The following is a 26,798-nucleotide window of genomic DNA, read 5'->3' as shown; positions in this document are numbered from 1 at the left end:
GAGACCCCGAGGACCTATCCGGGGCATCCTCGGAGCGGAGGTTGAGGGCCACCACCCCGCCACTTCTCTCGCCTTTGCCCTACGACAGCCGTCACTGCCGAAGGGGCCGCCAGCCGCGCGCATCCTGGTCGCGAGCGCCGACCAGGGGTGCGGAGGGGTGGTGGCGGAACCCGGCTGCGGAGGGTGCGCCCGAGGCTGGCACCCCGAGGACAACGGCGAGGCCAAACAGCCGAGGTAACGTGGGGCTACTGGGGTTGCGGGGACAGGGGGCGGGGACCGGGCGAACGCCGCCTCCCCGCAGCCGCTTCCCGGAATCCCTCTCCAGATTCCTGTCTCTCCCCCGACCCGGACTCCACGGGCTCCCGCGGACGCTCCGGGCCGGGGTGGGGGTGGTTTGCCGCCGCCCTTCTCCCGGGGGCCGCCCCCTGCCCACGCCCCCCGCGACCCGGCGGGTCGTTGGAGTGGGTCCACTGACGGGCCCCCGCGGCCGCGCTGCCCTCGGCCCTGGCCGGCCGTCCCGCGCTCATCGCCCCTCCTGGGAGCCGTCTTCACGCGCCCAGCCCTGCGGCTCCACCACCTGCCACACCGAGGGTGCGGGCCGCTGCGAGATGAGAGCCACTGTCAAGTTCAAAAGTAAAACGCCTCTCGATCCACAGCGCCTTGCAAAACTGGGTTACCGGCTCGGGTCTCCGGTCCGGGGTTTTCCGCACGCCCTCCAAGAGAGCAAACTGACTTTAGCCATCCCTTGTTCCCGGGCGAAAGAGGGTCACGGAGGGGCCACCGGAGCTGGAGTGTCCTATGTCCTTTCAGACCCATCGCTTGGAAGCTGGAGGGAGGACGGGGCGATGGGACAGCGTCGCGGGGACAGGAGTGGGTCCCCCTCCAGGGTCGGGAAGGAATGAGGAACCGGGTGCGAGTCGACGCTCGCGTTTCAACCCTGACCAAAGAAACCAGTTAAACCCAATTTATTGGATCCATCAACTCACTTGTGTGGCTAGCGATGGCTTTGAGAAACTCTAGATGTCCCGTCTGTCTGTCTGTCTCTCTCTTTTAATGTTTGTTTGATTTCCTGGCTTTTGTTTGGCAAAAAGTCTTAGAAACTGAGCAGAACGAGGTGGGAGGTGCAGAGGCAGGTGCAGCCAGCGAGAGGGCTGGAGTCCCCCCCTCCCCCAGGTGTCACACTAACTGACCCCGGCAGCTGAGACCAACAGGCCTTCCGTCGCTTGTCCCGCATCTTGGACAGGTTTCAAAGTATCCTCCACCCTACCGTTCTGGCTTGGAGACGAAAGGGGTGGAAGCAAGGCCATAGCAAAATTTGCTCTAAAGAAAATGTTTCCTGGTAATATGCGCATCTGTGATAAGGTTTGACCAGTTTGTCGCAGGAAATGACTTGATTCCCAACCACTGCACCACCAAGGAAGTCCTAGTTCTCTTGTTTGAAAGCCTGGATCAGTAAACAGGGTCGAACAGTTAGAATGCTGTGAACAGATCATATTCCAACTTCCTGATGTCTTGTAATTTTCTTTAACTTTAGAGGGATATTTTAGGGAGCTATTCTTTCTTATGGAAATCATTTAAATGTCAACAATTTCTTCAGCTTTTGCTTCAGTTTTTTTCCAAGTAAAATTAAATTTAGACAGAAACATCTGTGTGAGTGTGTGTGTTGTGTGTGTCTATGCACAGAAAGATCTCTGGGATTCTGTTCACCTAATTGTGTGTGTCTATGCACAGAAAGATCTCTGGGATTCTGTTCACCTGTTCACTGATTCTGTTAATGACGGAAATATCAGGATGCTGGGATTTTACTTTTATACATTATTTTTAATTTTTTTAATGAGCGTGTAGAAGTATTTTTACCAAAACAAGACATAAACTAGAAACAAATATGCCAAGATGTAAACAGTGGTTGGTGCTTGGTGGTAAAAATAAAGATGATTGTTACTTTCTTCTTTGTGCTTTTTTTTGTATATATTTTTTAATTTCCAGGAGAAAAAGTATGTAGTTTTATTTGTAGAGTCTTTCTGAATCCATTCCTTCGTTGATTAGCAAAGATGCGCAAGATGTCAGGCTGTGCTGGGTAGGAGAAAAGACAGCATTCTGCTCTCTACCAGGAGAATAGGGGGCAGCAAGTTCCGTGAGGGTTGTCTGTCTGTCTGTCTGTCTGTTTAGGAGGAGTTGAAATTCAGAGAAGAATCACTTTGCCCAGGTTGCATCTCTTTGAGCTGGGCCTTAAAAATGGATAGTTTTTTGTTTGGGTAGCAATGGCAAGGATTGCTGGGTGGGGAGTCGGGGAGGGGGCAGGGTGGGTGGTGATGGGAGTGTCAGAGCAGGATGTGATGTGTTGCCCAGAGCTCCGCACTTGTGTGGGACAGTAGTGGGAACACTGGAAAGGCTGGTGGCAGCCTTGAATTCAACCTAAGCCTTTGGTTTCTTGTCAGGCAGCAGTGAACTACAGGCTGGGCTGGTGGCAGAATTTGCAAGGCCCAGAGCAAAATTAAAACGCAGGGTCCCATTGGATTAAAAAGTAGGAAAAAGTACCACCAAAGGTACTAAAATATAAAGCTTTTTCTTTTCTTCAATGGTGTCTCTCAACTTGCCCTTTTTTTTTCTATTGAAGATCATTCTAAGTAAAAAAACATAAATTTAATTACTAGCATGAATCTCACCATTCTCCTTTATATTGTGCAAAAGCCAGATCTAAGTGCGAACGTGAGCGTTTAATCCAAGTGAAGAATCACCGAATTACAACTGGCATTTCACAGCACACGAAACAGCAGACTTGAATTCAAGCTAGAAACACATTAAAAGGTCCTGCTGACTAGCACGCGATCAGGTCTCACCCAGGGTTTTCTAGAGAAATCCAAAAGATTCCAAGTCAAAATTGCCACCTACCACCCATGAGCTATCCAGGCACCTCAACTTATCCCATAATACTGTATCCCTTCAGAACATCCACAGAGATATCTTTGTGAGATGTGATGTCATCTCCCATCATTACTCCTGAGCAGAGGGCCTGCACGGTTGTGGACGTTCCCTAGGTGATGGGCGCACCAGGGTTGTAGAATGCCACTTTGCGTGTGACTCCCTTGTTATCTGGTCATCTGTCTTGTGGCCTCTGGGTCCTCTGTTTTGTTCTGATGGTATCACATCTTTGCCTTTGTTCTGCATCTGCAAAACCTTCCCTGTCTTCAGCAGCTGGGAAGTACACACACACTACTACACAATTAGAAGTCCCGCTCTCCTGCGCTGGGCCAGGGGACGCCTCTTCCCTCTCTTTGTTCCTGGTGACTCATACTCCACTTCCAGTTAGGCTTCTGGTACTAGATGCTTGCTTGCTTGGAAAATCTAATTTCCCATCTTGGCATCCTGCCTGGATTTGTTCATGAAGCTCCTTAAAACTCTCCCGGACTCCAACCAGATCAGGCTTCCTGAAGCTCTCGTTACTCTCATCACTGTAGCCAGGGCCGGCTTCAGTCCCCAGGGACCCTGCATGCAGAAGAGTCCCACACTTGGTTGATTGCACTCCTGTGGTTGTCTTGAAATTCTTAATCATTTTATCTTTGAACTTGTGTTTTGTTAGTGAAATCTGGTGGGACAATGGAACACACGGCAGGCTTGGAGTCTCAGTTCACACTTGGGTCTTACTCGCCCCTTCTCTGCAGGATGGGGACCCTGCCTGGCCTCTCTCTCTACACCCCTTGACTGCTGACACTCTTCATGGGGGCAGCAGCTGGGTTGCATCCAGTGGGAGACTCCCATGTTGCACTGATGTCCACCTGGCATGTGTACAGGGAGGGTAGGCCAGGCAGACTGGAAGCTGCCCCCGGCCCGCCTCACCCAGGGCGTGGCTAGCTGGTCCATCGCGGGTGAAGTTTCTAGGTCAGCCTTGATTCAGGTACATAGCGTGGCCAGGAGCGGAGGTTTAAAGACACTTCAGCGTCACCAGCACGCCGTGGATTGGGATAGCAGATCCTTGGAAAGGATTTTCCCAAGGGTTTGATTTTCCCAAGCCCATCCCAGGCTGGTGTGCTGGGTGGCAACAGGAGAGGGTTCCCAGCATCCTTCAGGTGCAAGTGCATGTGTGCACCTGTGGGGAGTGGCACTGGCCCTGAGTATCCCTGTGCATGAGAGAGTGCTTCTTGAGCTGGCTGTGTGCCTGGGGGGACCCGCTCTTCCTCCTTGCTACCTTCCTGAGTCTGGTTTGCTCCTTGAGTTTGCTACTTCAAGGCATGCTCCCATTTTCATTTTGACTCGGGGCTTGATGCTGCCTCCGTGTTTTGGGGGACTGAAGAATACCCAGTTGTTTGGATGGAGGGAGACAAAAGCTCCGAGGGGGAGAAGGAATGAGACCAATGGGGGGTTCCTTAAAATGTTTGAAGAATTCCTTTCTCACCTTGGAGGGAGGAAGACTTTCTAGCTGTAACTCAAAATGCAGGTGCTAAGAAAGAAACTACCTTTAAATCTGAAAGCATAGAACCCAGAAGTTTCTGCATGGTTTAAAAAACACAGATAAAAATAAAAAATAAAAAAAATAATTAAAAAAACACAGATAGCACAGGCAAATCAAAGGACAAGTGACAGAGAAAAGTGACAACGGCAGAGAACAATTAAAAAAGACGTGATTCATATCACAAAGGGCCAGTTTCCCTCATACTTTAAAAGCTCCTTCGAACCAATAAGAAAAAAAAGCAACAGCTCAATAGAAAAATGGACAAAGATACAGACAGTTAACAAGAAAGGAAATAGCTCTTCCATATATGAAAACATGCTCAATCTTACCCAGAATAAGAGAAATACAAAATGAATATTAGTCCGAAGACAACTTTGCATTTATGAATTTAATTTTTAGAAATCCAAGAGCTTGATGGGTATCATGATCATAATCACTACCCATCCCCACAAGCACTTCCTTTGTGGGGAAGCAGAAATTCTCACACGTCGCAGGCAGTTGTGTACATTGTTACAGCCACAAGTGGCGAGAGTGTGACTGTTTCGATCAAAATTACAAATGCAGGGACTTCCCTGGTGGTCCAGTGGTTAGGACTCTGCGCTTTCATTGCAGAGGGCACGGGTTCGATTCCTGGTCGGGGAACTAAGATCCCACAAGCCACACGCCGTGCGGCCAAAAAAAAGCAGGAAAAATTACAAACGGCCCCTTTGTGCCAGGTCTCTTCTGTCTGCCCCTGCAAACCCAGCCTCCACCTTGCCCACCCTTTACTGTGCCCTGGGGTCCTGTCTTGTATGGGTACAGCTGCCCGCAGCCTTGTCCTGTGACTTCTGATTGGGTTCAGCCAATGGGGAGCCCCAGGTAAGAGAAGACAGTGAGGAACGTTTATCCCTCAGCCCCCTCGCTGCACAGTCACCTAGGGTCGGCTTACATCCTAGCTCCTCACACAGGATTCTCTCCTTCCAAATTCCAGTGTTGATATCTTCCCCCTGCGCCTCAAGCCCAGGATGATAAGAACCCCTGCTGTTGTTAGTTTCAGATACTACACTCTTCCTTATGGTTGGCCTGCATCAGGCTCACACATTTGTAAATAGTCCCTTGATTAAAATCTTCCTCAAATTATCCTAACTTGAATGTGCTGTTTCCTGCTAGGACCCTGACTGATACACCCTCTGGCCTAGCAATCCTACTTCTGGAGTCTTTCTCACACTTAGACTTGACATGTGCAGAATAAGGCATTTCCAAGATTATCCATTGCAGAAACAGTTGGGAGCCACTCAGATGTTCGTCGTGGGGACTGATTATATAAATCATGGTATGTCCAGAGAGTAGACTATGCAACTATTTAAAAACACAAGGAAATTCTCTTTGGTGCTGATGTAGAAAGATCTCCCAAATATATTTTTAAGTAGAAAAAGCAGGAATTGGACAGGGAATGTATATGCTATCTCTGTGTAAAAAAAAAGGGCTGGGGGGGGGGATAAGAGTACATGTTTGTTTTTGCTTATGCATGAAGATATTCTGAAGAACTCACCAAAAAAACAAATAAAAATAGTTTTCTGAAGGAAGCAAGACTTTTCACTATTTACTTTTTTGTATGTTTAAAATTTTGGAACCAAATGACTATGTTATCTGTTCAAAAGTTAAATTTAAAATTTCTACCTGCCTAGGTAGGGAATTGGTCCCAGAAGCTGAGGTAAAGCTGCTCGTGTAATGGGGTAAATGGTCCAGCTCCCAGACGGGCCTGGAATCAGGAATCTCCTGCTGATCTTTCATTGTCTTGTCTTTGCCCGTTATCTTTGCAGTTTAATTAGACACTTCAGAATTTTGGTCACCTAATATTGATTGCTTTTCAGATGTGAAAGTAAAGAAAGGACATATAAAATAACAAAGATGGTTTTGAGCCAGAATGTCTCAGCAGTTGGACCACTTAATTTGTATCCCATGGGTAAGTGTTACTTTTCTCATAGCCCCATTGCCAGGGACCCTGTTAGGGAGTAGCCAATTGATTTCCCTGCCTTGAGGATCCAGTATCAGCTGCGCAGCGCAGCCGCATAGCACAGGGATATCAGCTCGGTGCTTTGTGACCGCCTGGAGGGGTGGGATAGGGAGGGTGGGAGGGAGGGAGATGCAAAAGGGAAGAGATATGGGAACATATGTATATGTATAACTGATTCACTTTGTTATAAAGCAGAAACTAACACACCATTGTAAAGCAATTATGCCCCAATAAAGATGTTAAAAAAAAAAGAGCCAATTGGAATGTAGATAGGAAACAACCGTTAATGGTTTGATTCACAATGGGTTTCTGCCCTACTGTTGTTTTAGGAAAACAAACAAATAATAATTAACTTAAGGCTCAATAATGAACGGGGTTAGCCTCACTGTAATTTGAAGAGTAATTTCCCTTAATACCCTCATTCTAATCCAGGGTGGAGTTTATCACTCTATTCCTACTTTGGAAAGAGGCCAGACGCCTTATCTCCCTCCTCAACACAAAACCAAAAAGTCATCCCTGAACTTTGGTTTCCACACTTCGTTTATTATTGATTTCTTTTTCCATAGCCCTATTCATGTGTGCCTTTTCTTTACCATTCTTTTGATTCTATTTCAGTATCACTGTGTCATCTGTTCCATAGTTTATCAGTAAGGTAGCCATGAGTTGGTCACTTCTCCCCAGACAAGTGCCATGCATTGGAGAGTATATGACAGCCTTGTTTCCCCACCTACTAAAAATGCCCCTAACCCGCCCCCCGACTCGCCAAGTTGTGGTGACATCCAGGAAACAAATGAGAATCCCCGCTTCCCATCGCCAAGACCTTTCTTCTTCCACCAACCCTGGTAAATATCTTTACCTTGGAAATCCTTTAATTAGCAACATGCTTATTCATATTCTGAGAATTGTTCCAGACAGATGACTGCTTCTCAGGACAGTCCCTCAACCAGCCAACCCTCATGACTAGGATCAGCTCCCAAACATCTTACTTTGGATCCGGTCAGGACGAAACATCCTTAGACAACGAGCTGCTGATACCAAAGTCATCTCTCTAAGAACCGTTTACTTGGGCTTCCCTGGTGGCGCAGTGGTTGAGAGTCCGCCTGCCGATGTAGGGGACACGGGTTCGTGCCCCGGTCCGGGAAGATCTCACATGCCGCAGAGCGGCTGGGCCCGTGAGCCATGGCCGCTGAGCCTGCGCGTCCGGAGCCTGTGCTCCGCAAGGGGAGAGGCCACAACAGTGAGAGGCCCGCGTACCGCAAAAAAAGAGCCGTTTACTTGAGCTTTTTTTCTTTAGCGCAAGAAAAGTCTCAATCCAATATAAATACATCTGTGAGGAAGAATCCCAGACTCAGAGTAGCAATCGTAAATTGAACCTGGTGAAAGTGTTGTTGCTTGTCTAACATGTTTTTCTTCTTCCCAGTGCACATCAGCCTCATGTTTGGTATTTCGTATGTTTTGCCTGGTAAGAGATTTTTCTTGGCTTGACAAAATTTTGTGTAAGGGTCAGAGTGTTGGAGTGACCATTTAGAAGTCAAAAGTGTGGGAAATATGATTCCTGATCCCAGATCTGTTGCCATTTTGTTTGAATCTTTTTCCTCAGATACTTTCCCCCTGGGCTTCCCTGGTGGCGCAGTGGTTGAGAGTCCGCCTGCCGATGCAGGGGACGCAGGTTCATGCCCAGGTCCGGGAAGATCCCACATGCCGCGGAGCGGCTGGGCCCGTGAGCCATGGCCGCTGAGCCTGCGCGTCCGGAGCCTGTGCTCCGCAGCGGGAGAGGCCACGGCAGTGAGAGGCCCGCGTACCACAAAAAAAAAAAAAAAAACTTTCCCTGTTAAAGGAGAATTTAGCCAATACTGGTTTTCACATTTGTCTCATAAAACAATTATAAGAAATTAACACTAGAGTTAATCTTTAAACCCCTTAAAAGAATATTCACCTCTTAATATTCTCACTAATAGAAGAATGAGGAGACACAGACTGTACCAAACAAAAAATCATCCAGAAATAATTTCCCATTAATTTGCATTCTTCCACCTGTTACCTGGTACCTGGTACCAGATAAGGGAAAACACATTTTTTTAAACTAAATTTCTTACCTACATATAAACCTGTCCACAGAACATCACTATGCATTAAATATGTATCCAGCCTTGTGATGAGTCCTGGGGGATGAAGATTTAGAAACCAAAAAGCCAAGGCCCAGGTCCTAACCACAGGAAACTTTAACCGTATAAGGCAGGGTTTGACAAATGTACCTGTGAAGTCTCCTTTGCTGCTGCCACTTCCCAGCTACCTAACATTACATAACTCAACTTCTCAATTTCACAGTCTGTAAAATGGGTTTGTTCATAGCACCTATCAATACTTCAGCATAGGCTTGGGGATGAAATGGAAGATTCAATCTGGACACACATTCTCCCTCTCCTCTCTGTGATGGGGAATTCAGAGGAGGGCAAGCTTGCCATGGGCCAAGCTACTTAGGGGGACTGGAGCAGGGGTTGAGGGTTGACTTGAGAGGATGGGGTGGCCCAGGATGACATAGGTTGTTTTGATCCAAACAGCCACTGAGAGTCAGTGACAATTGGGTGAGCCCAAATTCTGTTTACAAGTGCTGAGTTCCTGTTTCCTAAGCTTGTCCACCCTGACAACGTGTTGCTTATCTATTAATCGTATTAATAGATTATCGTGTCCAGCCAAACCAGTTCCTTCTGTGTTTCCAAGATCCCAGGGCTCTTGGGAGGGCTTCTCTGATAGAAGCGTCGGGCTCCAGATCCCAAGGGACAGTTTGAACAGTGGCCGAGGTACAACGCTGGGCTCCAAATTGCAATCTGTTTCTTTTTTTTTTTCTCCTCTTGTTCCCTTTAGATTTTTCAGATGAATCTTGCACTTTAAAGATGACATTACGAAATTTGCAGTCAGTCTTATCATGGGAATTAAAAAACCATTCAATTGTACCAACTCACTATACATTATGGTACACCATCATGAGGTTGGTTTGACATTTCATTTTTCTCTTGCTAAATATATTATCTTTCTATAATGTGGGGAGTGGGGAAGAGGTGATCTTACTTGTGATAGAGCTTTTCTCTCTCTCCCCCTCTTTCGCCCCTTCTCAATTTCATTTTTTTAATCAGAGCTTTAAAAGTCTAAAGACAAAAGACCCATCCATTTTTAATTACACTGAATACTTGAACAACCCAAAGTTATTTTTGACAAAGCTTGCATTTAGAACCAAAGCTGATTTCTACATGTCAAAGCCTCAGAAGCAAAATAATTATTGTGTCTGTTTGTCACAATTATTTCTCTAACTCAGTAAGTCTGGGTGTTGAAAAGTGCCGCATTTTCTGAGGACAGAAGTCCAAAGATCTGGTGACCATATTGATGGGTTGTGTTTACTTTCCTTTACTCAGGGAGGCATGTGGCACATCAGAAAGCTGCCTGGTCCAGACTAAGACAGGCCCAGGTCCAAAGTCTGGCTTGGTCACTAACCCACGCAGAGTGCAGCCTCTCTGTGCTAATCTTCCTACTTAGGGGTTGCTGAGGGACTCATGACCTAATGGATGGAGCCCTCTTTGGCTCTCTTCTTCCCACGTCTAACAATCACCCTCCTAAGCCATTACTTTGATCCAGTAGCCCTTCGGGGTGTCCTTTTGTTGGCTGTTTATTTGGCTTATAGCTCTTTGCTGCTGCTGACTGACCCACTGGAGGGCCTCTTGTGGGTTTCTCTTTGGTACCTGCTAAAGTCGTTAAGTTTCTCCCTGTGTTAGGCAGTCACATGTATCACCCACCTACCTTTCTGAAGCTTAAGAGAGCAGATGTCTGTGTTGTCCCCATATAGCACAGGCTGACTTAGGACTGGACCATGTGGTCCTCAGCCAGAGAGAGAGGGGTTCTCAGCGAGGGGCATTCATGATTGTCCTGTAGGGGCCGGGAAATCTGGGGCCTCTGCCATGAACGCCCAACATTTGCTCGTTCTTTCATACAGCAAATATTTACTGAGCACCTACTACATGCCAGGGGTCAAACCATGAACCAAAATCCCTGCTCTCTTGGAGCAGACATTCTGAAAGTAGGCAGAGATATCAGTAAACAAAGATATAACGGGGCAGGCGGTGGCAAATGGTATGAAGAAAAGTAGAGACAGGAAAGAGGAATCAAGAGAGAGGGGTGGGGGGCACAGGGTAAGATGTGCCATTTGGAATAAGGTGGTGAGGGCAGATGACAACGCAGGGACATTTGAGCAGAGCTAGATGAGAATGTGGAAGTGGGGCTTGCAGTTAATGGTTTCTTGTCACGTAAATGCTAAAGTTTTCTTTTACCATTTCTTTGCCTTTCAAAGTAAACAGGAAGATATGAAGATCGTTGGGGACTGTACAAATATCACAAGATCATTCTGTGACCTAACAGATGTGTGGGTAAACATGACAGAGATGTACATCCCCAAAGTGGTTGGATTCAGAGGGAACGCAGAGCTGGTCAGTTGTATGGGCTCTTTCTTCCTGGCAATGGACAGTGAGTCAATCTTGTTTATTATCTTCATCATCATCACCAAGATCATCGTTTTGTGCTTTGCCATGAAGTTGGAAGTTCTACAGAGGTGTTTTAGATGCAGGGCTAAGGTTCACCTCCTGGCCCTGCTACTTCCAACTCTGTAACCGTGGAGTGGTGACTTTTCTTCTCTGAGCCTCCGTTTTCTTCTCCAAAAAGTGGAATGCTAACCTGTCCTTTGCATCCATGCCTGTACGAGGCAGGCATTCAGGCAGTAGTAGCTGCAGTTTTTCTTTTGAATTTATTTTTTATTGAAGTAGAGTTGATTTACAATGTTGTGTTCATTTCTGGTGTATAGAAGCTGCTACGTTTTGCGTTGTTTCACAGCCCGACAGGAAGCGGGGAACGGAGTTCGGATGGCCTGTAAGAGCTGTCACAACTCCTTGGGTCAATGTTTTCCTGATACTTCAGCCCCTGCCCCAGATCAGAGCCCAGTAGCTCTTGCACGTGTGAACGCCCAGGTGTGTGCACACGCGGGGCCCAGACTCAGAGAAGACTGGATCCCAAGAGCGGGTCTGCCCTCTCTTTCTTTCCCTACAACTGGAGTCAGCTCCCATTGGCACTTGTGTTAACAGCTACAGAGCAGCTGGCAGTGGCTCTCAGCCAGACTCCATCACTTCTTCAGTGTCCTGATCTGCAGCCTGTTTCCAAGAGAAAGATTCAACTTCAGGGTCCTGTTAAAGGCTGTGTAGGTGTATACTCTCATATATGTGCTTAGCAAAGCACGTATTCAGATGACAACTGAATCCTGCTGTGGCAAACTTAGATACTTATGAGATTCTCTGGAATTGTGGACTTGCCTGTTTGTGTATGTCCACAGAGAAAAGAAATAGCCCAACTTATAGAACATGGTACTCAGACCATTAAAGAATGTATATTAAAAGAGTAATGAGATCTCATTTTTCAAGACTCAAAATGGTAAATATTAAAAGTATGTAAATACCCAGATTTAGAGGAAATGCCGGGAGCGCGCTTTGCCAGCCTTTCTGAAGGCATTTGGCAGTACGTATTGAAAAGCTTAACATGTGCCTGCTCTAATCCAAAATTCCTCTAATAATTTGTCCTAAAGAAATGATTACAGCCAAATGCAAAGATTGAGCTCGAAGAATTAGAGCTATAATCTATACTCATTGATGTATAGATTCTATTCAGAAAACTTAGAGCCAATCTAAATGTTCAAAAGAGTGAATTAGTTAAATCATGGGACAGCCGCTCAGTGGAATAGAATTAGCTGTGAAAAACTATGATGAAGAATCAGGGTCAGTGACTTTCTATAAAGGGCCAGAGAAGAAACACTTTGGGCTTTGTGGGCCATGTATGGTCTCTGTCACATATCCTTCATTTGTTCACAACCCTTTCAAAAATAACAACCATTCCAAACCTGCAGGCTGTGCAGAATCTAACTCACGGGCCCTAGTTTGCCAGGTAATGATGTAGATAAACATACATTAATATGTTTATGAAATAAATTAAGTGAAAACATATACCATGCAAAACAGTGTAAGAAGGACTTAATTTTAGTTTAGATGTGTGTGTGTGTGTGTGTGTGTGTGTGTGTGTGTGTGTGTACACTCGTTCAGTTTTTATATGTGTAGCTATATTTACACACGTACAGCATGGACAAAAGAGGATTAACCACATTCAGAGACAATCCTATCTGTATTTTCTGATATTTCTGCAATGTTTATGTGTTATTATTATATGAGAAGAAGTCATTTTCACTCTTGTGTTTAGAATACAACCTGAACATTGGGGAAATACTGACTTTCATCCCCAAATCTGTGTTCCATTTCTTGTGGTAATAGTGAACAAATCACTTCACTTTTATTGTTCTCAGTTTTTCACCAATAAAAAGAATATATAACCCACACCTCAACGAGGGCCATGGGGAATTAAAAGACAGTTGTTAGGAGGTATGGTTGTATCATGACAATGGTATCATTACGGTTATGCTGTTTATTGACTGACCTTGGGGTTTGTTTTGTTTTCTAAGCACTGCCTTTGGACCCACCAGAGTTTGAGATTGTTGGTTTTACAGACCACATCAGTGTCAATGTGAAATTTCAGTCTGTCGCTCCCAAGATACTAAATGAGGAAGAATTACAGTTTTACTTAGCATTAATTGAAGAACAATCAGGGGGGACCGTTAAGAAGGTAAGTGGTCAAAACAGTACTGAGTTGGCAATGAATACATTGCCCCCAAAAAAAAAAAATCTGTAATGATTTGAACAATTAAAACTGAAGGGTCTAGGCTTCTGTGTGGTCTGACTTCAGGAAAGAGGTCTCCGTAGTTTCTCTATAAAGGGAAGGAGAGAGATGCTGTGGTAGCTGGAGGAAAAAGTGAGGTCGAGGGAGGGACTCTTTAAGATGGAAGAAATGACAGCATGTTCATGTGAAGAAGGCATGTTCCGGGGCGTGCAGGGCAGGGAGCAATGTCTGGGGGAGGAGATGAGAGTGGACGGAATCTCATGAGCACGAGAGGAGCAGGGACTACGCCTACGCGTCACAGTGGGAGGGAGCTTCCGGTGAAACAGGCAGCAAACGTTGCCGACTTAAGATCACACGATGACCACGACTATGCCAGGTATGCAACCCAGAGGTTCTGACTCTCCACTGTCGGTTTGCAGTTTCCCTTCGAGGACAGCCCTCTCACGATGACACTTGTGGTTTCTGTCCTTTTTCTTCCTCATTGCTTGTTTTCCAGGCATGAGCTTTTAGTTTGCTACGGGGGCGGGGTGTTCAAAAATAATTCCTCCTCCTTTCAAATATAAACTTGCAGAAAAATATTATTATAGAAGGCTGTATTTGAGCTGGTGGAAATCCTCATTTATAAAACTACTGGTAAGGATGTACTTTGAAAACTATAAAACATTATACAAAAGTTATTCTTCAGGAAAGAACCTTCAGATCATCTCTTTAATTCCAAAATGGAACAGAAGTAGCTGGGGAAGAAGAGGCAAAGTGTTTTTAAGGAGAAGACAGGGAAACTAGACATCAGCCTCAGTTCTGCCACAGATAAGCTGTGTGGCCTTGAGGAGGTTACTTAACCACTCTGAGCTGCAGTTTCCTCACCTGGAGAATGGGAATAATGCCTGCTTTGCAGACTCTTTTGATAATCAAATGAGTTAATATGTATAAACGCAGTTTCTGAAGTATAGACACGTATCATTAATGAAATAGGATCATCTTATTTTCTTATTTTTGCAAGATTATCTTACTGCAAACATGACATCATGGAGACCTTTATTCCTCATTGGGACTTTTTCCTCCTCATTTGTAAAAGGAAGTTGCTAGACTAGATTTCATGGTTTAAAAATGTATGTGTGCCTGTGTGTGTGCGTGTGCATGTATGTGTGTGTATACACGTACATGTAGTTTTGTGATAAATTGCTTGCCCCAAGTAACTTATAAAATACTTTTTCTTGCCAAGCCTATGATATTTCTATCCCTGTTTAAGATTTGAAGACAAATCTCTAAAGACTCTCTTAAGGCTTGCGTCTAAATGAAATTCTCACTTAAAGTCTTACTGATGTTTTTGTTTATTTTTATAGCATAAACCCCCAATAAATGGAAACGTCACTGAAAATTTCATTTATGTCATCGACAAGTTAATTCCAAAAACAAACTACTGTGTATCTGTTTATTTCGAGCCTAAACATCCGAGAAAAATAAATAGATCTCCCTTAAAATGTACCCTCTTCCAACCTGGATGGGAATCAGGTACGACAGTTTTTGAAAATTCATGTTTTGCTTTTACTCTGAGGGAAAACCTGTTTCAAGAAAAGAATCTGAAAGTCGTGGAGCAGCACAGGCATTTCTTCCAACCAGGGCACATCACAGAGATGTTTTCTGTCAGTCAGTCTCTACCATGTGGTGAAGTCACTTTTATGTTGCCATACCATGGGGACCATCAGGTATCTTCCTTTGTAACATCAGAAATCCTCCTGAAGTGGAAATGCTTTTATTTCAGGGAGTCAGGATCAAGTTCAGTTCTGTGTGCCCTTAGCCAGGCCGTTATTCAAGCCAAGTGCTGGAGGAGGCTGGGTTGCCGAAGCAACTGCCTGCAGAGGTATCAAAGGGTAGAATGATGGATGTGGTCAGGTTCATATATGTGGCCTGGCTCTCAGGAAGGTTGGCTGTAGCTCATAGATGAAAGAGAAACCTGCCAGTGTGGATGAGATAGTCACTGCTGAATGCTGAAAGCCCTTCTGTGACCAAAGCATCAGAACAGTAGACAGCATGCTCCCCGAACCTTCCTTCGAATGGAGGAATTTGCAGGGAGAACAGTCCTTCAGGCTTAGGAACATCCACTGCTGATTATTTTCTCGGGAAGTCACTAGGTCTCCAACAGTTTTGCCAAAAGTGAAAATCTCCCCCACAAAGAAGCCTTTCTGGTTTCCCAACCGCAGTGAGCGTTTCTTTAATGCTCTGATCTACCAGAGTAAACATAAAATAAGACGAGATTTATAAGGAAGTGACTGTAAGTGCTATGGCTTGTGTCTGAAGTGAGCTTCACTAACCAGTGCCTGACACATCAGGGTGCCTGGTGTTTGCTGTAACTCCAGGCCGTGTGATTTTGTTCTCTAGTATTCCTCAGAATCAAGTGTTACACAGGCTAATTTTAAAGGAATGATACACAGGCCAATTTTATTTCATGACTTTAGCTTCAATAATTTATATAACGTCAGTTACCTATGGGCACACCTAAAACTGCATATAGATTCTTCATGCCTACAAAAATGTAAACCCCAAACAAATGAACATATCTGTGTTCTAACACCAATTCTCAACATCAGCCAAGTGTCCAGAGATTCGATTCATTTCTGATACTACAGGGAGTTAGCGCATGCCCCACAGGTTAAGGGGCTCAGTCCCACAAGGCTGCCTTCGCTATAGATGCCAGCAAGTCCTACAAGTCCTACAACTTGCCATACAAGTCCTAGGTCCCCAGGCTACCCACACTTCTGTCCAACCTGGCGACAGATTCAGAGTTTCCCAGATTTAATAGTTCGCTAGAATGACTCGTAGAACTCAGGAAAACACTATGCTTACTCTTACCATTTTATTATAGAAAATACAAATGAGCAGCCAGATGAAGAGGTACATAGTCTGGAAGGCTGCAAGGGCAGGAGCTTCTGTTCTTGCAGAGACGGGATACACCACCCTCCCTATACTTTGATATGTTCACCAACCAGAATTTCCCCAAGCCTCACTGTCCAGAGTTTTTATTGGGTTCATTACGTAGGTATGGTTAATTAAATCATCGGCCATTTGTGATTAACTCAATCTCCAGCCCCTCTCCCCTCCCTAGAGGTCAGGGGTGGGACCAGAATTTCCAGAAGTTCAGCTCATTAACATAAACTCAGATATGGTCCCTAAAAGGCACTCTATCACTGAGGAAATTCCAGGGGTTTTTGAAATTCTGTGCCAAGAACCAGGGACAAAGGCCAGGTATTATTATTATTATTATTATTATTATTACTATACCATGATCTTATAAACAAACAGAACTGTGAAACCAATTGAATGAAGAAATTATTTCTCCTCTGCTCAACAGAATACTTCTGTACTACAAATCTGTGGGGGGCTTTTTCCCACACCAAACACTTCTTCCACATCAGCTCATCGTCATACAATTTAACTCAATTCTAACACCATCTGCTTGGAGAAAGCCTCAGATCCCACAAGTTAAGGGCTCAGTCCCACAAGGCTGCCCCTCCCCCACTTAAACGCCAGTCGCAGGTTCACGTTGTCACGTGGACTCTGACCAACAAGCTATAAATCGGAGATTCCCACAATCCTCTCCTTGGCTTTGATAATTTGCTAGAATGGCTCACAGAAGTCAGGAAAACAGTTTACTTACTAGATTCCTGTTTATTATAAAAGGTTGCAACTCAGGAAGAGCCAGAAGGAAGAGATGCATAGGGCAAGGTTTGGAAGTTCTCCAAACCCCATCATTTAGGGTTTTGAAGGAGGTTTATGTAGACATGACAGATTAAATCCTTGGCCATTGGCAATTACTTCAACCTCCCACTTCTCCCCTCCCCAAAGGTCAAGGGGTGGGGCTGAAAGTTCCAACTCTCTAAATCACAGGGTCGGTTCACCTGGCAACCAGTGCCCATCCTCTGGGACTTTCCAAAAATCATCTCCTTAATGTAAACCAAGTGAGGTTGAGAGGGGCTTGTTATGAATAACAAAAAATGCTCCTTTCACTTTCTTTGCTGTAATCACTTAGGAAATTCTAAGGGTTTCAGAACTGGGGACAAAGACTAAATATGTACTTCTTATTATAAATCACAATATCACAGCAATAAAAAACCCAGTAATATGGCATGACAGACAGTGGTTTGCTGAAACTCAGTCTGCACTTAGGTGAATCCAAGCCTGACTAAAGGCACTGCTTCTTTGGAAGTTGATATCCTTGTTCTGTGATGGTTCAGTTTCTCCCCGACTTTTCTCTGTTTCACCCACTAAGAAATGGTCATGCAGCAGCATGCAGTCCCATCACTTCATGTTTCCTTGGTGTGAACACATCATCTTGCATATTGTCAACCTCCATTATTTTTATCATTACGTGAGACAGTTAACGTACAGGTATGCCTCACTATCCAAATATTTCATGTCCCAATTCTCGTCTGAAACTTCAGGAACCAAGTAGGTTCATATAACGTGGCCCCTCTCACTATCCAAACTGGCCGTGTGAGCCACCCTCAACTAGCCAAACTCAGGTGGGGAATTCTTGAAGGATGACCTGGGATCAGAGTTAACTTACTGGGACTCAGTGGTGAACACTGGTATCTTAAGGCAGTATTGATATGGGGGAATTTAGTCCAGAGAGCTGGAGGAATGTCTCCCCTTTGTCAAACATTAAACTAATTGGTTGGGTTTTTTCAGTAAGGTCCTGAGGGAAAGCTGTGCTTATCCATTTGACAAAAAAAAAATTTTTTTGGCCGTGCCACATGCATGCACAGCTTGCGGGATCTCTGTTCCCCGACCAGAGATAGAACCCGTGCCCCCTGCATTACAAGCGCGGAGTTCCAACCACTGGACCACCAGGAATTCCCCATTTGGCAAATATTTATCAGGGGTCTACTAGGTGCCAGATTCTTTTCTAGATATTGGGGATACAGCAGTGAACAAAACAGACAAAAATTCCTGAGCTTATACATCTTATATTGGGAGACAGAGAAACAAGATTAAAAAATAAAATATAGTGTGTGTCAAGTGATGGTAAGTACTACAGAGAAAAATTAAGCAGAAAGGGTGCAGAGAGGGGGGCAATTTCAGGTAGAGGGTGGAGGCAGGAGGAGGGGTGGACCCATGGGTCAGAATTCCATGACATCATTGCTTCTCCAAAGAAATCACTTTGGTTCACAGAATCCTCTTCAGGAATGTAAGCTCTATACGTGTAAGAATTTTGTATTATAAAGGTGTGCCTTTATGGCTAGATCTGATTGTAGAACTGCCATTGATATGACATGCCTTCACTCATTCTTCTTTTTTATTGGAATATAGTTGATTTACAATGTTGTGTTAGTTTCGGGTGTACAGCAAGGTGAATCAGTTATACATATCCACATATCCACCCTTTTTTAGATTCATTTCCAATATAGGTCATTACAGAGTATTGAGTAGAGTTCACTGTGCTATACAGTAGGTCCTCACTAGTTATCTGTTTTATATACAGTAGTGTGTATATGTCAATCCCAATCTCCCAGTTTATTCCCCCCCTTTCCCTCCAGTAACCATGAGTTTCTTTCTTACATCTGTGACTCTGTTTCTGTTTCGTAAATAAGTTCATTTGTACCATTTTTTTAGATTCTACATAAAGGCATATGGTATTTGTCTTCCTCTCCCTGACTTACTTCATTCAGTATGACAAGCTCTAGACCCATCCATGTTGCTGCAAATGGCATTATTTTGTTCTTTTTCTTTTGGTTGAGTAATATCCCATTGTATATATGTACCACATCTTCTTTATCCATTCGTCTGTTGATGGACATTTAGGTTACTTCCATGTCCTGGCTATTGTAAATAGTGCTGCAATGGACATTGGGTGCATGTGTCTTTTCTAATCATGGTTTTCTCTGGATAAATGCCCAGGAGTGGGATTCCTGGATCATATGGTAACTCTGTTTTTAGTTTTGTAAGGAACCACCATAGTGTTCTCCATAATGGTCTTACCAATTTACATTCCCATCAACAGTAAATGAGGGTTCCCTTTTCTCCACACCCTCTCCAGCATGTCTTGTTTGTAGATTTTTTGAAGATGACCCATTCATTCTTGATGGGAATGAAAGGGGTTTGTGAATCTTCTGCCATCTGAGGGAGCAGACCTTCCCTGAGTTTCTTTCTGTTCATTCTTTAACCTTTTGAAAGACTTTAAAAATATCTGAGCCATCTTTACTTTTTCCTCTCCTGTATTTGTTTTGCCTGAGGCTGTGGCTCTAGGATTAATATTAAGAAAAGTCTTTCTGGAAATTTAAGAGAGCCTTAGTTATGTAACTATTGATTTCTTCTCAGTCCAGTTGGACTTATGGAAGAAAGGTATTTTCATTCAGAAAATTGAGATTTTCCAAAAGTAATGTTGACAGGAAACTAAAGGAGAACTCCTAACAGGACAAAGCAAGTTCTAGGCTCCTGGCGTGGCCAAAGTCCAGCTTCAGGGTGACGCAGTTGTTCTCTTCAGAAAAACTCCCCTTTTCCACTCCTCCCTGCCTGCCGTGCCTGCTAACTATGCCTATTCAGCATTGGAGACCTGACTAGTATGACTCAGAAAGTTTTTTTTTTTTAATTTTGATAATTTACACTTGAATGGTCACATGTGGCTAGTGGCTGCCATATTGGACAGTGCAGTTATAGAACATAATTATCTACTGGAAGAAATTTTACTTTTAGAAACTGAATTTTTATCAATTTTTTAAAATGTGTACTTGGATTACTTTCCATTCTTTGGTATTTAACAATAGTTTTTCCAACTTTTGCCCCCTTGATAAACCCCTCCACCGCCAGATCAATGTACATTTATTCCCAACCGCAGTTGTTCATTGGATTTATTTTGAAATAAAGCCATTTAATTTTCATCAACAGAGTCATCAGAATCTGCCACAATAGGAGGAATAATTACTCTGTTTTCAGTGGCTGCTGTCGTCATAAGCACTGTAATGATGCTGAAACGGATCGGTTACATATGCGTAAGAAATAATTTCCCCAAAGTTTTGGTAGGTATTTTTTTTTAATTCCTGTCTTTATTTTTCATTTTAACTTAAGAATTTTCATTATATGCTTAAATATTTACACAGAAGAAAACCCCATTGTCTCAAAACATCAAGGTGTTTTATTACTCTGGATTCCTTTCCATCCCTATAAACCTCTATTTTGAATTTTCTGCTTTCTTTTTATACTTTGTCCACATATGATTTTCAATAATCAACATAGTTTTCCATTGTTATTAACGTCTCCTTTTTCCCTTAATCACTTCTCAACTGTAGGGCATTTGGATTGATTTCTTTTCCTTTCAATGTCTGTCTTTGGCCATTATGAACAATGCAATGAACATTTTTATACAGGTTGTCTTTTTAGTTTGGATTACTTCCATGGAATAGATACACAAAGTGAATTTATCTTATATAAAAATATAAAGGATTAATTTATAATGCTAGTGTCAACATAGAGATGGACACCTTTCTCCAAAGCTCTGCTGGCATTAATCATTTTTTCTACTTTTGTTCATTTATCACAGTATAACTGTCCCCCAGAGTTGCTCTCATTTGTGTTCATTGTTAGTGAAACCAGCCATTCTGTCTTCATATTTTCTCTCTGCTTCCCGAGGCATATTCTTCCTGCTCAGAGCCTTTAGCACTCAGCCAAGTCTGGGTATTGATCTTACATATTTCTAAAGCCTCCTCATGTGCTTTGACTCAAGCACTTTGCCCATCATTTTTCATTTTCCCTATCGTGTCACTTTCCTTCTACATTAGAAAATTATCAGAAATATCTTATTTTTCTATGTTTGAACTCATTCACCTTCTTCTTCTTCTTTTTTTTTTTTTTTTTTTGCGATACGCGGGCCTCTCACTGTTGTGGCCTCTCCCGTTGTGGAGCACAGGCTCCGGATGCGCAGGCTCAGTGGCCATGGCTCACGGGCCCAGCCGCTCCGCGGCATGTGGGATCTTCCTGGACTGGGGCACGAACCCGTGTCCCCTGCATCAGCAGGCGGACTCTCAACCACTGCGCCACCAAGGAAGCCCTCTTCTTCTAATTTTTTTAACAGCCACAAATAAATATCCCTCCACAGGTGATAAAAGTGTAGGCTTTTTATTTTCTAATTCTTTTGTTTCTTTAAAATTTTTTTAATTGAAGTATAGTTTATTTACAACGTTGTGTTAGTTTCAAGTATACAGAAAGTGATTCAAGTGTACAGGAAGAATATATACATATTCTTTTTCAAATTCTTTTCCATTATAGGTTATTACAAGATATTGACTGTAGTTCCCTGTGCTATACAGTAGGTCCTGGTTGTTTACCTACATTATACATAGTAGTATGTTTATGTTAATCCCAAATTCCTAATTTATCTCTTCCCACCCCTGTCCCTTTTCCCTTTTGGTAAACATAAGTTTGTTTTCTATGTCTATGAATCTATTTCTGTTTTGTAAATAAGTGCATTTGAATCATTTTTTTTAGATTCCACAAATAAGTGATAGCATATGATATTTGTCTTTCTCTCTTTCTTCACCTAATATGATAAACTCTAGGTCCATTCAAGTTTTTGCAAATGGCATTATTTCATTCTTTGTTATGGATGATGTACGCTTCTTTCTCTTGTTCTTATTCAGGTTGGGTTGGGGGAGGGATTGTTTGGGGGGAGGGGTGCTTTGGGAGGTTTTACTTACAATTAGTATTTGAACCTAGGTGGCATTTGGTTGTAGCTTATGAGAAGGAAATTGCTCTGTGTTGGATTTCATCCATACTGTGATCCCTGTATTGCAAGAATGGTTGGTTTTTATCTATCAGTGTAACTTTTATCTTTGTATCTTTAACAATGTATATTTTGAATCTTTTATGTTAGTGTTCAGTTGCAAGTTTACTCTCAGCCTTTACTCCAACTCTTCCGTTGGCCAAGTACTGCTTTGGCCTTGAGGTCTTAGGTAAATCCCACTCCCATTCATATTTCTCATGCAGCCTTGAGATTTAAAGGCCCCTAGCACCACACCCATCACCTCCTGGGTAATCTGCCTGAATTACCTAAACTCATTACTAACCCTCCTCCCAGGTCTCCCTGGGGCTCTTCCCATCCTTAAAATGCACCCAAATTATACGCCAATTATATTTATACCTGTTATTGTGTTAACCCCAAGTAATGACGGGAGGTATTGTTATCTTGTGTCCGCCTGGTATTTCTCCATTAAAAATTGTTACTCTGTGTTTAAGTAAAGACTCTAGCAATAGTAAAACAGAACACCCTAGGTCTAGTATGTTTGTGTATGTATGTTTAATCAAGAACAGATATTAAAAATTTTAAACATCGTCTTTTCTCTCTCTTCCATCCTCCTCCCCTCCCCCTCCTTCTCCTCTTTTGCATTTAACAAATACGTGTTGTGTATTTACTGTGTGTCTACATGTTATAGGTGCTGGGGATTTAGATGTGAATAAAGCAAACAAAAAATGTGCCCTTATGGAGCTTAAAGTCTGAAAAATGGGGGAAGAGACAATGATAATTTATAGATGATATGACTGGCTAAGTAAGAAATTCAGAATCGAGAGACGAAGTATTAGGACTAATAAGTTTAGCAATGTGTTACACACAAAATAATCAATATAAAAATGCTTGCATTTTTATACATTAGCAACAATCACTTAGAAAACAAATATATTTTTATATAAGTTTTTATAAGTTTATAAGTTTATAAGTTATATATATAACTTATATATATATATGTTATATATATAAGTTTTTATAAGTTTATAAGTTTTATAAGTTTATATAAGTTTTATATAAGTTGCTTTTCAACATCCAAGAAATTAAGTACACAAACCATAGCAAAAAGCTCTGTGAATTTTCACAAACTCAATGTACCCACATAACTCACACCCAGATCAAGAAAAAAAACATGACCAGCTTCCCCAGTAGTCTCTCCTACCTATTAGTCACTGCCCATTTCCAGGATAACCACTTTCCTGATTACTAACAGCATAGATTAGTTTTACCTGGTTTTGAACTTGGAATCATACAGTTAAATGGAATAATGCGATTTAAATGAAAACATACCATTTTTATAATACCATTACAATGGTAATAAAAATATTTTAAAAACAAGGAAGATATCTAACAGAAGATGTCATAAGCCCATTGTGGAGAAAATTATCTAACCTTATTGAGAAGCATTATCAAAGATCTAGTCAAATGGAGATCCCAGAGACAGACCCACCTATGTGGAAACATGACTAATGACAAGTAGGAATTGCAATGGGGAAAGGATTGACAGGTCAGTAAATGTTACCTATATGGGGGGAAATGAAATTGGATCCCTACCTCACACCATACACAAACATCAATTTCAGGCTTATTAAAGACTGTAATGTGAAAGGCAAAACTGTTAAAAGTTTTAGAAGGCAGTAAAGGAGATTTTCACTTTGGGGCAAGGAAGATTCAGCAGAAACCATGAAGAAAGAAAAGTGATACATCTTCTTACATTAAAATTGAGAACTTCTTTCCATCAAATGTTATCATAAAGAGAGTAGAATGTTAAACCAGAGACTGGGGGAAATTACATATAGCATAGATAATCGACAAATAATTGGCATCTAGATTATAGATTATATATAGAACCCCCATAAATCAATAAGAAAAATGATGAGCAACCCAATGGAACAATTCATCCCAAGGCTAGGTCTGGAGAGAGTCAGGGAAGAGTAGGCTTGTCAAATTGGGCAGCCTGAGCAAGAGAATAGAGAGGAGGAGGATGTCATTGATGATTCCAGGTCTGTGAAAGGAATCTCGTGACCACCCTCCTCAGCATGACCCCACTGTAGCCAGTCTCCTTAGCCCACCTCACCTTCTGTGTCCTGGAGGTGCTGGTTCAGAGCAAGCTGCAGTCTCCCTGCTCTTCTCATCTCTGACCCTTTAGGGGTCACCTGCCTCTTTAAGGTCCTCCAGTGCAGAGGGCTTTGACCCCAGTGGAATCGGCTCCCTAGAATCTCTCCTTACTCACAGTTCCTTGATACCCTTAAGAATGTCAGCAATCCAGGGCTGAAATCTATCCAGGCTAAATGGATAGATTCCCCTGATAAGCAAGAAGCAGCGAGGAAATGGCAGTAGGAAGGCGTGGGCCAGTCTCTGCTGCAGGCAACCTCCTAGTTTGAAACCCAGCCTCCACCACTTAGTATTCCTGAAACTTGTGAAACTTGGGCAAGTTTCTTAACCTCTCTGCCTCATTTTCTCATCTGTAAAGTGGGGATAAGAATAGTAAGCCTACTTCATAGAGCGGTTGTGAGGGTAAAATGAATGATAACGTGTGTAGATTACTAAAAGCAGTGCCCTGCAAATAGTAAACACTATGTAACCATTAGCCATTGTTGTCGTTGCTTTTGTCATCGTCCTCATTACCGCCTTCCCCATCACTGTGTAGTTAACCTCATTAAGTTTTATGATGTCAAAAAGTAAAGAACAAACACTCAGAATTGATCCCCTCTGTTGTTGTTTTTTTTTAAAGAATTTTAATAAATTGTCAGTCTGGGTATTTCCCGAGCTGCCTCCGTTGGAAAAAGTGGCTACCGTGGAGCTCATTCACATCAACAGAAAGAAGAAAGTGTGGAATTATAATTATGATGATGAAAGTGACAGCGATGATGAAGCAGCCCCCCAAATAAACGCAGGTGGTTACACCACGCACGGACTAACGGGCAGGCTGTGGCCCGCCTCTGTGTCCTCGGCCACCTTGGAGGACTGCAGTGACCCGGCTACTGAGGAGCGTGACCTGCCCGAGCCCGAGGCTGATGCTGAGGCCCTGACGGCACCAGGGCCCAGCCCCTGGCAGTCGGAATGCACAAGTAGGGGCTACCAGGGGAGAGGGAACCTGCTGCAGGACCCCTTTTCCGAGGAGGACAGCAGCCCCACGGAGGGGTCTGGGGACAGAATTGTCTTCAATGTGGATTTGAACTCTGTGTGCGTGAGGGCCCTTGAGGACAACGACGACTCAGAAGTCACTCCAATGTTACCATCTGGTCCAGAAGAGACAGCTGTGCTAGAGGACCCCGACGAGACAGAATCGAACCTTCTTGTGGTGGCCAGTGGAGAAGGGACACAGCTGCCCTTCCCCGGCCCCTCTGCGGAGTATCCGTGGCCTGAAGATTCTCCTTCTGATGAAAGTGACACTTCCGAATCGGATGTTGACATGGGGGATGGTTATGTAATGAGATGAATGAATCAAGAAATATTTAATTAACTTGGACACCTGCTACCTCCGGTGCTGTCCCTCCCAGCACCCGCACTTGCTCGTTTGGGGTCTCCAAGTGTTCTCCGACGGAAAGATTAGGAGACTGGTGACATCATCTGTGCAAATTCCCAGTCTGGGGGAAGGGGAGGTGGGAAACAGAGTATTCTGGTATCATTCAGTGTGTTGTTTACCAGTTCAAAGTGATTTGCTTTGAAGGGAAAAGGCCCTGCCCATTCCCTTTATTCTCATGGATGTCTAATGTTTCTGCATCATGTTCCCCAGAGTAAAGAGCAGGGTTTATAGCAGGAGCAGTCAGCATTGTTTACCAAAGGCTCCAGGGAAGAGCTGGAAAGCAGCAGAAAAAGAGGAGGGAGGCTGGGCTGCGGGAGAGAAAGGAGTGGCACACACCAGGAAACAGAAGCACAGGCTTCGGGTTGGGTTAGAAGTAGGGAAGGTCCAGCCAAGTCTTGGGCACCTCCCTGATGATATTCTGTCGCCTACACTCTTGAAAATTCAACTCTCAGCCCCTTGCACAACCCTCCTCAATCTGAGTGAGGAAGACAGACACACCAAGTGTGGGCCGGGTGACTAATACAGAAACATTTGCATAAGGGAGAGGGACAGGATCTCTGTGTCATATTTTAAGATTTAATTTTGTACAATGGTTGGAGATTGGTAAAAAAGAAAACACGCTTTTTAATATAAATTTGGGAATGTCTTCAGAGTTGTTTCTTATTAGACAGGATATATGTGCAGCGGATGTGTGGTTCTGCTGGCATCTCTAGGTTGCACAAAACTCCCTCCAACTCTGTGCAGTGGCCTATGGGGGCCAAAGGCACATTCTCCCTCCCTGCGTTCAAGTTCATGTGAGGTGTTTTAGCGACAGACGTCAGGCAGTGTCTTACACCCCCTGGTACTTACCCTGCTCTGGGTTTTCCAACCTCACCACTGCAGAGCTGAAAAAGAGGAAATTAGGCCTTACTCAGCAGTGTTGTGAGAGAAACGATTATTGACAAAGAAATGACTTGGCTTTGTGTTGTTGCTTATCCCTGGGGGGAGGGGGGAGTTACGGTAAAGAAGACCCTCTCAAACTGGATTTGCTAATGGAGTGCTTTAAAATCAGTTTATTTGCGGGGAGAGGGGTTACAGAGGCCGTGCCTGTTCTCTGGAGAAAACTTGGGGAATACTGCATGGTGTAAACCACCACCATCCAGATATCACCTCTGGGTTGGCGTTGGAGTGTATTTATTTAACTTGCGACTCCTTTCAAAGCATGCATTTAAGGTAATAGGGACACGGCACGCACAGTTTTGCAGTATGTTTTACAATCCGTTTTCCACTCACCTGGAGGAGGATAGTGCCCTTC

General features: G+C 43.6%; 1 protein-coding gene across 2 annotated transcripts; it reads left to right on the top strand.

The window, feature by feature from the left end:
- On the top strand, nt 1-26,328 carry IFNAR2 (interferon alpha and beta receptor subunit 2). 2 transcript variants are annotated; one of them, XM_082840317.1, is made up of 9 exons: nt 1-234; nt 6,304-6,395; nt 7,867-7,908; nt 9,312-9,435; nt 10,786-10,958; nt 12,988-13,148; nt 14,546-14,714; nt 20,085-20,215; nt 24,710-26,327. In XM_082840317.1, exons 2-9 carry the CDS (start codon nt 6,341-6,343, stop codon nt 25,415-25,417), a joined length of 1,563 nt encoding a protein of 520 aa, XP_082696443.1. In that variant the 5' UTR covers nt 1-234; nt 6,304-6,340; the 3' UTR covers nt 25,418-26,327. The 2 variants fall into 2 exon arrangements, with proteins under 2 accessions (XP_082696443.1, XP_082696444.1); XM_082840318.1 differs by lacking the exons at nt 1-234; nt 9,312-9,435 and having other exon boundaries at nt 6,313-6,395; nt 24,710-26,328.
- Nucleotides 26,329-26,798: the final 470 nt, after the last annotated feature.

The sequence above is a fragment of the Leucopleurus acutus genome (assembly GCF_964270905.1).
Source record: "Leucopleurus acutus genome assembly, chromosome: 5".
In the NCBI taxonomy this organism is placed as follows: Eukaryota; Metazoa; Chordata; class Mammalia; order Artiodactyla; family Delphinidae; genus Leucopleurus; species Leucopleurus acutus.
This window is presented reverse-complemented; position numbering and strand designations above follow the sequence as displayed.

Bases quoted from the DNA above. Each gene is read 5' to 3' on its own strand.
- IFNAR2 (XM_082840317.1), top strand. From the start codon at position 6,341: ATGGTTTTGAGCCAGAATGTCTCAGCAGTTGGACCACTTAATTTGTAT. The intron at 6,396-7,866 runs GTAAGTGTTACT...TCTTCTTCCCAG, and splicing joins ACTTAATTTGTATCCCATGG to TGCACATCAGCCTCATGTTT. The intron at 13,149-14,545 runs GTAAGTGGTCAA...TTATTTTTATAG, and splicing joins CAGGGGGGACCGTTAAGAAG to CATAAACCCCCAATAAATGG.